Below are 13374 nucleotides of genomic sequence, written 5' to 3' on the forward strand. Positions count from 1 at the left end.
TATTGCAGTTACTGAGCCTGTGGTAATAGCAACAAGCAGTTTTTTATCTACAGTATCCAGAAATACAGCTGCATTTTTTTTGTCCCCCAAGAAAGGCACAAATGTCTTATAAGTGGATTAATTAATATATTTAAATTTTGCTTAAAATATTTTTATTGTACCATAATTTTGTTATATTTTTATTGCAGGTATACAGTATTTCAGTTACCTTTTATTTATTTTTTATTTTTTGGCTGCACCACACAGCTTGCAGGATCTTAGTTCCCTGCCCAGGGATCAAATCCATGCCCTCAGCAATGAAAGTGCAGAGTTCTAAGTACAGGACCTCCAGGGAACTCCCTTTAGTTACTTTTTTGATAAATATGAACTTGTAGATTATTCTAGTAACCTATACCAAATCTAGAAAGAGGCCTGGTAGTGCATGCCTTTAAATTCTCAGCCGAGTCTGTTACTATAGGCAAGCAGATTTGACCAATGGTGCTCTAAGTAACCAGTAATGATTTAGATGGCTGTTTTGGGAAACTTCTCTACTTTAATCCAAAATATTTAGCTTGAATGGGATATAAGAGCTGTATTTTAAAGACCGATGGGCAGGTACAAGTTAATATATCATTGCCAAATTGTACTTCTCACCAGTAGTATTTCGGTGAGTCTCCCATGTTGCCTTTTGTTCATTACTCTTTTAAAAGGGTCTCAGGTTAAAAAAAAAAAGTGATTCTCTGGTTAAAAGTTCAATCATATGAGCTAACTGTAACAGGTATAAACAGCTGATGAGTATAGGGTTAGATCTCATCTAATAGACATTTTTACCTTAAAGAAGTGTTTGGAAAAAAGAGAATAGTAATACGAGTTGGCATTCTCTGAGTGTGTTTTATTTATTATTAATAGCTTTTTTCTTGATTAAAGTACTTTGGAAAAAATTCTCCATTTTTACCTTCATAATCCACAGATCACAGCTCTAGACTACCAGTAATCCTTCAGTTCAGTTCAGTTCAGTTCAGTTCAGTCACTCAGTGGTGTCCAACTCTTTGCGACCCCATGAATCGCAGCACACCAGGCCTCCCTATCCATCACCAACTCCCGGAGTCTACCCAGACCCATGTCCATCGAGTTGGTGATGCCATCCAGCCATCTTATCCTCTGTCGTCCCCTTCTCCTCCTACCCCCAATCCTTCCCAGTATTAGTCTTTTCCAATGAGTCAACTCTTTGCATGAGTTGGCCAAAGTATTGGAGTTTCAACTTCAACATCAGTCCTTCCAATGAACACCCAGGACTGGTCTCCTTGAGGATGGACTGGTTGGATCTTCTTGCAGTCCAAGGGACTCTCAAGAGTCTTCTCCAACATCACAGTTCAAAAGCATCAATTCTTCAGTGCTCAGCCTTCTTCACCAGTAATCCTTATGCATTAACAATTAGAAGGGAGTCTGAGCTCCAAACTTTTATTTCCTACTAGGCAGTTAGCATCTGTTTCCCAATTCAGAATGCTTGGGAAGTAATTGACCTAACTAAATACATACCTCTCTACATTTATGCCAGAGGAAATTATACTAGATACAGGTGAAATGATACTGGTGTTCCAGCAACTTTAGGAATGAAATATACAGGCTTTGTGGTATGATGTGAAACTAGTTATTTATAACAAAGATTCTTTGGGGAAATGCTTTTCACATTCCAAATAGACTGAGATAGAAGCATAACCTAATTGTAAATCATGAGCTGCACTGTTGTAAATTTAATTTATTTCTGTTAGTAAAAATGTATCCCCCTCTTTCCCCAGATTGTTTTTATAACCCTCATGGATTTTATTTGAGCATTGAAAGTAGAGTAGGATAAATTTTTCTGTGTTAGCCTAAAAATTGATTGAAATTGTTTTTATTCCTTTTAGGAAGTCTACCTTCTTCAATGTACTAACCAATAGTCAAGCTTCAGCAGAAAACTTCCCATTCTGCACTATTGATCCGAATGAGAGCAGAGTACCTGTGCCTGATGAAAGATTTGACTTTCTTTGTCAGTACCACAAACCAGCAAGGTGAGAAAAATCTTTATGCCATTGTTCATGTGGTAGCCCTGTATAGATTAAGTACATATATGTTAGTGATGTATTTAAAATCATGTGTTTTAATTTTTTTTCAAAATTAATCCATAATTGTTATTTTGTGAGTGCTCAGTCACTCAGTGGTGTCTGACTCTTTGCAACCCCATGGACTGTAGTCTGCCAGGTTCCTCTGTCCATGGGATTCTCCAGGCAAGAATACTGGAGTGGGTTGCCATTATTTGGGGTGATTATTAAAGTAATGTAGAGCCTGGAGAAGGGTAAGGAGGATACATCCGTTGTTAACATTGCAGTTATTTTTTTCTGGGGAGTGTGAAGTAAAGGGAGTAATTAGTCTGTATTGTGTGAGTCCACTCATGTAAAAGTATACATGTATGTGTGTATTCATAGGAAAATGTATGAACTGAAGATCACAAACTAATCGATGGTTATCTCTAAGGAATGGAATTTTAGAATGGAATTTCATTTTTTATTTCTTGTATTTCTCTATATTGTTTAAAGTTTTTACAACAAACATGTTATTAGGCTGGTACAACAGTAATTGCAGTTTCAGACCCTGAATTTTAAATCATTATAATTAGGTTCAACCATATCTTTATTAATCAAAATAGGAACCATTACAATCAACACATTTTTGCCAATGAGAAATAAGTTTGTTTATTCCTGTAGCATAAAAATCTGTGCTTTGGGATTCAATGAACTTGTGGAAAGCGTTTTCTGCGTCCTGCTGGTTGTGGAAGCATTTTCCCTGGAAAAAGTTGCTGAGATGGCTTGAAGAAGTGGTAGTTGGTTGGCAAGAGGTCAGGTGAATATGGCAGATAAGGCTAACCTTGTAGAACAATTCATTGAACTTTTGAAGCATTGGTTGTGCAACGTTCAGTCAGGCATTGTCATGAAGAATTGGGCCCATTCAGTTTACCAATGCCTGCTGCAGGCATTGCAGTTTTCTGTGCATCTCATTGATTTGCTGAGCATACCTCTCAGGTGTGATGGTTTTGCTGAGATTCAGAAAGCTGTAGTGGATCAGACTGGCAGCAGACCACCAAACAGAGACCATGACCCTTTTCTTGGTTCAAGTTTGGCTTTAGGAAGTGCTTTAGAGCTTCTTCTTGGTCCAGCCACTGAACTGGTCATTGCCGATTGTTGTATAAAATCCACTTTTCATTGCATGTCACAGTCTGATGGAGAAATGGTTCATTGTTGTTGTGTAGAATGAGAGAAGATGACACTTCAGAACGATGATGTTTTTGATTTCGGACAGTTCTTGAAGCACCCACTTATCAAATTTTTTCACCTTTCTAATTTGTTTCAAATGCTAAATGACTGTAGAATGGTTGACGTTGAGTTCTTTGGCACCTTCTTGTATAGTTGTAAGAAGATCAACTTCGATGATTGCTCTCAATTGGCCGTTGTCACCTTCCGATGGCCGGCCACTGTGCTCCTCATCTTCAAGGCTCTTGTCTCCTTTGCAAAACTTCTTATACCACCACTGCACTGTACATTCACTAGCAGTTTCTGGTCCAAATGCATTGTTGATGTGAGTTGTCTCTGTTGCTTTATGGTCCATTTTGAACTCGAGTAAGAAAAACACTTGGATTTGTTTTTTGTCTCACATCATTTCTATAGTCTAAAATGCATATAAAATAAACAGCAAGTAACAATTCATTAGCAAAAATCATAAAGCAGGAATTGCACATTAAAATGATGTATAGCATAACCACATTTATTTAAGAATGTATTCCAATATCAAATGGCAAAATTCAGCAATGCAAAACTGCAGTTACTTTTGGACCAACCTAAATAGTATATTTTTAATTAGGAAAAAAAAGATACTACAGTTTTATTGTGGGAAATTCACAGTATGGAAATGTATAAAGAGAGGAGTAAAAATCACCTATCCTTCTGTCTTGATATAATAAATATAAGTACTTTGGAGGTAGAAACTTCCATACTTTTGATATCTTTTTACTTGGGGTATTATTACTATTTTTCTAGAGTAAAAATACAGACTTAAATGATTTTTAATATAATACTTATGCTTAATACTATGTTATATGAATGTACATACAGTTTATTTGCTATTTCCCTACTATTGAGATTTTGTTTGCATTTAGTTTTTCACTGTTTTGAACGTGGTGATAAATCCCAAGATTTCATCTCCAGTCCTGAACTCTGTTGAACTCCAGATATATATCTAACTGCCTCCTTGACACTGACACTTTAGATGACTAAACAGGTGCCTCTGACTTGACATGTCCAAAATGAACGTCTTGGTTTCATCCTGCCTGTGTCAATTTTGTGCTTCCTCAAGACATTTATAATTCAGTAAATAGCACTATTATTTCTCTAGTTGCTTAAGTTAAAGCCAAAGATTTATTCTGGATTCTTTTCTTTCCTCACCCCTACATCCAGTCTGTCAGAAATTCCTGAGTTCTAACTATAAAATATATACCAAATTCATTTCCTTCTCTTACTTTCATCCTCTAGTTTTAGTATCTGTTGACTTTTGACAAATTATTACTGTGATGATTGTCACATGATTTTGTAATTTCATTTTTTTTTCATTTATTAGATGGCATTATGCTGTAAGAAGAGCTTTCTTGTTTTCATTTATTCATTCATGTATTTATTCCTATCACTGTTACTCACTTTGTTAAATCTGTTACAATCATTGGACGTAGCTCAAATTATATCCCTCAAATTGACTCCTCAAGCTGACTTCTGTATCCTTTTTAAAAACATTTTATTTTTAAATGATTTCAATTTTATATATAAGCTACAAAATTATATGTAGAATGCTTGTATGGTTTCACTCAAATTTCTCTGAACTCTTGAAAATAAGTTGCAGACATGATGCCCCACTGCACTTTAATTCTTCAATTTTTATTTGCTAAATATAAACACTCTCCTGCATTGCCAGAGTAAACCATTATAATCAGGACATTGACAATGATCTAAGTTTCATACGATCTAAAAACATAAAGTAGTCTTAAAAATCATTGGTACGTGTATAAAAAATCCTTGAATAAGGGCTCAAGTTTTTGTTTTTTGATATATGGTATTAATGGTTTAAACCTTTATCATGGCCTTAAATAAGGAATCAGAATTAAACTCATTTCCATTAGAAAACTGAATCTCAGAACTATAGATTGACCTGTCTTGTTTCCTTGTAAAAGGAAATGGAAGTCTAAGAAGGTGAAATGAGGAATGCAAACTAGTACAGCCACTATGGAGAACAGTGTGGAGATTCCTCAAAAAACTGGAAATAGAACTGCCATATGACCCAGCACTCCCACTGCTGGGCATACACACCGAGGAAACCAGAATTGAAAGAGACACGTGTACCCCAATGTTCATCACAGCACTGTTTATAATAGCCAGGACATGGAAGCAGCCCAGATGCCCATCAGCAGACGAATGGATAAGGAAGCTGTGGTACATATACACAGTGGAATATTACTCAGTCATTAAAAAGAATGCATTTGAATCAGTTCTAATGAAGTGGATGAAACTGGAGCCTATTATACAGAGTGAAGTAAGCCAGAAAGAAAAACACCAATACAGTATACTAACACATATATACGGTATTTAGTTAATCGGTAAAGATAACCCTGTGTGCGAGACATCAAAAGAGACACAGATAAATAGAACAGTATTATGGACTCTATGGGAGAGGGCGAGGGCGAGAGGATATGGGAGAGTGGCATTGAAGCATGTAAATTATCATATGTGAAACGAATCGCCAGTCCAGGTTCGATGCGTGATACAGGGTGGTTGGGGCTGGTGTACCAGGATGACCCAGAGGTATGGGATGGGGAGGGAGGTGGGAAGGGGGTTCTGGAGGGGGAAAACATATACACCCATGGTGGATTCATGTCAGTGTATGGCAAAACAAATACAATATTGTAAAGTTAAAAAATAGATAAATAAACTAATTAAAAAAAAAAAAAGAAGGTGAAATGATTTGTCCAAGGTCACACAGTTAGTTAATGTCAACCAGGACTAGAGCTGAAGGCTTCTTACTTCAAATTCAGGGCCTTTCCGCTCATATCTATGCTACTGTACTTTATATTTATCATATGGGTGATAGCTTTAGGTATAAGAAATTATGTAGATGAATTTGGTTGCACTTAACATACTGATTTGAAAAGTTATTTATTGAGATAGTAACAGGTACCATGGTATTTTAGTGTTGGTTTCAGCACCTCAGTTGTGTCAACAAGGACCTCGGTTTGTTCCCCTCTCCATTTTACATTTCTTCATCAGCTGGGTCATAAGATTGCCTTCTCTTTTATTCATAGGAAGCCTCTCCAGTTTTGAAATTGTATACTTTGTCGTCCATGTTCAGAGTGAAGAAAGGGGTTTGCTTCTAGAAGCTCTGTCAGAGGGCTGATGAGCTTCTATTTAAGAATGCTCTTACCTTCTCTGGCAAACCTCTCCTTAAGTCTTTCTAGGCAAGTGGGGCAAAGCAGAGGTCCTGGAGTCATTGGTTGTGCCTAGCGGATGAGGTTAAACTGCTTATATAGGTCCAAGTACATGCCCCTTCTAGAATTAGGTATAGAGCCAGCTTCTCCAAAGCTCTGGACTATACTGGGGAGGGATGGCTAGCCAAGTGACAGTCAATATAGTCCCCAAGGGAAGGGCAAAGGCCACCACTGGTGAGGCAACCACAGTATCCACCAAAAACTGAAACATATCTCATGTATGTTTTCTGCGGATTTGCTGGTAAGAGCTATCAACTAATTTCTATTTGTATAAAAAACATTTTATAGAAGTTATTTTTAAAATATTCATTTTCCATGTAGATAATAGAGAAGTATTTTGTGGAACTTTATGTTGTGTTTTATCAGGTAGTAAAATTGACATTCTGAAAAGTGAATATTCTGAAAATTGACAAAGGATACATATGTATGCCATATACCTTTGTCATATGATGTTGAAAGTAGCTTTATTTACTCATGCTTTAATCTCCTTTTTTACATGGCTGACTGGTTTTGTTAACTTGTTTTCTAGTTTGAGTTAGCTGTTACTTGACTTTGTCTCATTCTGTTGCAGTTGTTAACAACTAGGTTGTTACTATTGTGTTAATTGGTTCACATCATTACATGCACTTTGGGGCTGTAAAACCCATATGGTGATTAAATGCAAGAGGGAGGGGACATCCGTATACCTATGGCTGATTCATTGATATTTGGCAGAAAACAACAAAAATCTGTAAAGCAATTATCCTTTAATTAAAATAAATTAATAAATAAAATAAAAAGAGGGATTAATAAAGTCATTTATATTTAAATTAAAAAAATGCAAACCTAGATATCCTGTATTCCAGTTTCATTACTATTAAGCTGAATGATCCTGTGTGCAGTAAATTTCTTAACTCCTCAAAGGCTTAATTTCCTCATCTGTAAAGTGGGTTTAGTAGGTAACACCCACCTTATAGAGTTGTTTTGAGCTTTGAAATGATAATACATGTCACTAGTCCATGTCACTTAGTCCGGCTCCTGGCGCACAGTATCAGTTGTCTGTTAGCTCATTCTGTGATGGTTTGTAAAGATGGTTGCCCCGCCTTGCATCCGTGTGCTCTGAAGTATTTCCCTCCCTCTCTGCTTTTGTGTACGTGTGCATGTGCCAGTGGAGCAATATAATAAAATTAATGATGTGAGTTTTCGTTTTTAGAGACATAATAAAAACATCTATTCTGTTTTAAAATGTTTTCCCTTCATTTTCCTAGTTAAGAAAGTCCTAATTTTTTAAAAGATTATTTCTTGCTTGCATTTTTTAAATTCATTTGAGAGTCTAATAAACATTGTTCTAGAAAGGAAAAGATTAATTTATGTAATATGTTTGGAAAAGCCACTTGGCTAATAAACAGGTTCTTAGTACTATCTTATACTAAAGTCATCTTTTGTTTTTCAGCAAAATTCCTGCTTTTCTAAATGTAGTGGATATTGCTGGCCTTGTGAAAGGAGCTCACAATGGGCAAGGCCTGGGAAATGCCTTTTTATCTCATATTAGTGCCTGTGATGGAATCTTTCATTTAACACGTAAGTACAGTTGTTTATTTAGTTGATTGATTCCATTATGATGCATATTTTCTTTTCATTATTGTGCAAATAAAATAATAAATAATAAAATAAGATTTTCTTAGTTTCACAAGGTGAATTGTGGTTTGTCTGTTAATTATGACTTAATGTGACTAGGTATCCTCTCCACATGAAAAGGCTTATTCTTCAGTATATGCTGTGTTGTTGTCAGTTTCTGATTGAATTTTATCCCATTTTGGATTAGACCAATTGAGAAGTGTTTCTATGCAGAAGTAATTTTGTTGATTATAAAAGGCATTTTAAAATTTTCTTGTGGAATTTTCCTTCATTTTTGCTTTCCATGTGTTGAGAAGACAGAATTGATAAAAGAGGGGACTCCATTATTCCAGAGGAGAGAAAAGCATCCGGGTTATATATTAGAGATGAAAGGATTAAGGAGAAACTATAGATCAGCTAGTTGTTAATGAAGAGAGAGATATAAAGCAAAGAGAGAAAATAGGTGGAATTATGTGCTGGTTTGCTTTCTACAGAAGTGACCCACGAACATAGTAATCCTCTGAAAAAATAGAAAGTTTTAAGTTAAGGCTCAGGTCAACACTGTACTTTATAGTAATTATATTATAATGAACAAATTAATGCAAATGAAGGAAATATAAATTAGAGGTGGGGTCTGATTTAGTGCTTTTCTCTTGTTACTGGTCCTAGACAGGTAACTATAAGCAACTGAGAATGAGCATTTAGAAAGTTTTGCTTAGTAATTCATTTTTATTTTATTTCACAAAAGCTCATAACAGATAGTTTGAGAAGCACTGGTCTAGGTAGCTTTACTTGGATGAAGATATAAAGACACTTTATGGATGAGATTGTGATGTAGGCAAAAAATAAGATTGTATGTTTGTGAGTATGGAGGGGCTTTAAATCTTTAGACCACTGTGTCTTATTTGACACATTATTTGCGGAGCACCTCTTTCTATTGTGCTAAGGGATGTAATGGTGAATGGAAACAGAAATGACCCTCCCTCATGGTGCTTACAATCCAGTGGAGAAACAGATATTGAGTAAATGGTCTTGTAAATGCCAGATGTCATTCTCTAATTGTGTACAGAGAAGAGAGACAGATCTTTTTCGAACCATGAACATTTTTTTTAATGGTTTGCATGAGTTAAAAAAAAAATGAAAAACTGGGCTTCCCTGGTGGCTCAGGGGTAAAGAATCCTCCTGCCAATGCAAGAGATACGAGTTCGATCTCTGATCCAGGAAGATCCCACATGCCCCGAAGCATCTAAGCCCCTGTGCCACAGCTATTGAGCTTGTGCTCTGGAGCCTGGGAACTGCAACTATTAAGCCCAGGTGCCGCAACTACCGAAGCCCACATACCCTAGGTGCCGCAACTACCGAAGCCCACATACCCTAGAGCCAGTACTCTGCAACAAGAGAAACCACTGTTATGAGAAGCCTGTGTACTGCAGCTAAAGTGTAGCCCCTGCTCGCGGCAACTAGAGAAAACCTGTGCAGCAACGAAGACACATTGCAGCCAAAAATAAATAAAGAAATAAAATTTAAAAAAATTGAAAAACTTTTAAAAAGTGGGAATTTCTCCATATTTTTGCCATAAATGGCATCTATAAGTTTGAATAAACAACTCTGATGAGCTATGGGTATACTATATGGTGACTTGTAGGTATTAACTATAGAACAAAATTTCTTTATGAATTCATAATTTTCCTTTTTTTTTTGTTTTAGTTTTCCTTACTTGATCATGTTGTTAAGAAAGAAAAGTGATACAATACAGAATAGAGAAATAGTAACCACATTATGGGAAGCAAATTCTTTAAAAATTTATATATGTGGTAACTTCTCATAGGTGTTTTATTTAGAAAAATAATTAATTTTTTTCTATAGAGTTCAGTGAGCCAATATAATTTGCTTTTACAAATTTTTAGAAGCAATATAACTTCCTATTGTTAGATATTTAAAGCTTTGAACATGACAAGACTTGATTTCATGGAATCCTTAGCTTTTTAAAGCTGGCATTAGAAGTTTTGAAGTGATTTTTCAACAGAAAGCTAAAGTGCTTGTGTGTTATCTGAAGGACAGCACCTTTGGCTGTATCATTGCACCTACTGTCAAGCTGTTTATAGTTGAAACTTGTTAGTTTCTCAGCAGCCACTTGGAGATACAACCTTGTAGCCTGGAAACAAGAGTTCTGCTTTCTGAGGTATGAGGCAGTTTTGTTCCCAATTTAGAAACATATAGGAGGTTCAGATTTATAGAACTGTTAATTGTGAAGTATGTACTCATTTATAGTTATAGAAAACAAAATTTCAAATAGTTGATTATTTTCACCTAAATTGTTGTGTGTTTGCATATGTGTGTAGTTGGTAATGTAGTGGTAATGATGGGAGGATGGGATGTATGTTACCCTGTTCTTTCCACAGTTCTGTTCCCCAGTTGCTTGTTAAAGGGACAAAATGTAGGAACCTGGGATGACTGTAGACCTAGCATGTTTTTAAATACCTCTTTAGGGTATGAACAGACTCTGGCAGTTATGGCCTGGCAAGCAATTCAGTACTAACAATATTAGCATGTATCTGAATTGTTGGCATTTTATTTTGATTTCCAGAAGAAGGGAAATGATTACTAAGCACCTAGTATTAGGTGAAAGTGAAGTCGCTCAGTTGTGTCCGACTCTTTGCAACCCCATGGACTGTAGCCTACAAGGATTGTCCGCCCATGGGATTTTCCAGGCAAGAGTACTGGAGTGGGTTGCCATTTCCTTCTCCAAGTATTAGGTATTATGGTAGATTTTTTTCTAACGTATTCTATTTAATCTTAACAGTTCTGCAGGATTGGTGTTATCCCAGCTGTATAGGTGAGGGTATTGAGAGAAAAAGGCTAAGTAGTTTTGCTCAAATGTAAATTTGGCCTCGAGCCCATCTTTTTTCTTTCTTTTCCTGGCTGCACCATGCAGCTTGTGGAATCTTAGTTTTCCAAGCAGAGATTGAACCCAGGCCCCGGGCAGTGAATGTGCTAGAGTCCTAACCACTGGGCTACTAGGGAATTTCCCCATCTCTCTTCTTTAAGTTCTTTTTTTTCACCATACCACACTGCTTTTATGCATTTTTAGATTTGAATGTTTAGGATCTATATGGTAAACATGTTAAAGACCCATGTATTTGTGTGTGTGGTGGGGATGGGGAAAGAAACAGAGAAGTTAAGTGCTCAGTGTATGCTGTTTTTCAGAGACTACCTGCTCTTCACAGTAGTGACCTATAGGCATATCTGGAGACTTTTCTAAAGAGACAGATGCTGTATAGTGATTTTAAAAGAATTAGGTTATAGTTTTATTCTTTTGTTGCCATCAAGTACTTACTATGTGCCAGGCTATGTGCTAAGTGCTTTATGTGATGAATTTCATTCAATTCCCAGAGTAAGTCAGATGTAAGTACAGAGAGGTTAGAATATGTATCCAAGGTTAATAGCTGGTAGGTGGTATAGTTGGGAGTAGTACTCAGTAAGGCAAGTCTGACTCCAAAACCTGCACTGTTAGCCTTTGTACCAGTGCTGACCAATAGAAATATAATATGAGCTACATGTGTAGTTAAAAGTTTTCTGATAGTCACGTTAAAAAAGTAAAAGATGAAATTAACTTTAGTAATATTTAATCTATCAAAAATATTATTTCAGTGTTAGTGAATATGAAAAATTATTGATATATTTTTTGGTGCCATGTTTTTGAAATCTGGTGTGTAATTTTTACTTAGAGCACATCTCCATTTGGACTAGCCGCCTTTCAAGTACTTTATAGCCATATGTGGCTAATGGCTACAATATTAGTTAGCTTATATTCATAGAAAGAAATTTTAAGAGGGACATCAAATTGTTAATAGATTCTTTGGAGAATAGAATTGGGATGGAGAGAGAGGTGGGTGACTTTTCTTTCTTACATTAGACCCTTGGCTAGCTTTTTAAAAAGCGAACATATATTATTCTGATTTTTAAAACGTGAGAAATTTTCTTATTTAAATACCAGTGTAGTGAGTGAGTGAGTGAAGTCACTCAGTCGTGTCTCTTTGCAACCCCATGGACTGTAGCCTACCAGGCTCCTCCATCCATGGGATTTTCCAGGCAAGAATACTGGAGTGGGTTGCCATATCCTTCTCCAGGAGATCTTCCTGACCCGGGGATTGAACCCTGGTCTCCCGCATTGTAGGCAGACGCTTTACTGTCTGAGCCACCAGGGAAGTCCGATGTAAGGTATGCAAAAATGATTCAAGTAAAATTCTAAGGAGTTCTGTGTTAAATCAGTGAGAAGATGACTTTGCTTAGAATGTTTTGATTCAGGAGTTGTCAGTGATCTACTGCTATCTCTGTAAAAATGTTCGCTTTTTAAACTGGGCTAATCAGGATAGTTCTGCCAAGATGATTTAGTTAAGGATTTTATTCTCAGATAATGAAATTAGTGGATTCTGTTGTTAAAGAAGTTATTTCCTTGAGAGCTCCCATAGCATTATATTTGTATGTTCTGTTCTGCCGTAAAACGATACTTGAATTTCTAAGGTACCTTAGTGGTGTGTAGTGAGTGTGTGTAGTGTGTAAGGCAGACCGCCTTTATACCTCCTTGTTCTAATAACTAATTCCTTTTTGTACAGTTATCTCTTCCTCATTTTATGTATTCTTGGTAAGGGGATATTATCAAGTTTCCTCCTTCCACTGTGGGAACCTTATCTGTGCCCTTGACAGGCACAGCCAAGAACTGGCCACCTAACCTGAGCTGGGCTTTGAGAGATGAAAAGATTGAATTAAGGTCATTAAGAACTCAGTATTTCATCTGGCTTTTTTTCCCCCCAAGAGGAAGAATGATAATAGGAAAGGAAGCATAGTCTTCTAAATAGATTCTTAACATTTTTATTGTATTTACACCAGTTGTTTTAACATCCCCAGTGCAGAGTCATCTGAAGAAAATTCCTTTGTTCATTTGTCAAAGTGAAGGGAAAGGCTTGCTGGTCATGCCAGCCCATTGTTGTTTTGGGATATAATCAGTAGCCATCTATGTGATATCAAAAAGTATTCCCTTACAATAGGTTGAATTATGTATAATTTAGGTAGTATTATCCAGTAGTCCACATAGAATTATAAGTTGATTATTTGTTTATCCCCCCTCCCCATCATACCTAATGAGTGGGCAGTTTTTGTTTTATCAGATTTCACTCTACCTTTTCATTATAAATGGCTAAACAGATGTTGATACTTTAAAAAATATTCATAATGTTTAA

The 13374-nt window shown here is 36.3% G+C and overlaps 1 protein-coding gene across 9 annotated transcripts in view; it reads left to right on the forward strand.

Annotated features, from left to right (window-relative positions):
* The window catches only part of OLA1 (Obg like ATPase 1), a 164446-nt gene that overhangs the window by 18648 nt on the left and 132424 nt on the right, over positions 1 to 13374 (forward strand). For 5 of the 9 annotated variants that reach the window (XM_081584615.1, XM_081584613.1, XM_081584617.1 and 2 more), the window contains exons 3-4: positions 1887 to 2030; positions 7971 to 8098. In XM_081584615.1, coding sequence (XP_081440741.1) covers positions 1887 to 2030; positions 7971 to 8098 — 272 coding nt within the window. Of the gene's footprint in view, positions 1 to 1886; positions 2031 to 5230; positions 5590 to 7970; positions 8099 to 13374 lie in introns of all 9 variants that reach the window. The other 4 variants (XM_081584620.1, XM_081584621.1, XM_081584618.1 and 1 more) reach the window with 2 other exon arrangements.

Source organism: Giraffa tippelskirchi, chromosome 3 (assembly GCF_054371585.1).
Source record: "Giraffa tippelskirchi isolate mGirTip1 chromosome 3, T2T-mGirTip1v1.2.pri, whole genome shotgun sequence".
Lineage (NCBI taxonomy): Eukaryota > Metazoa > Chordata > Mammalia > Artiodactyla > Giraffidae > Giraffa > Giraffa tippelskirchi.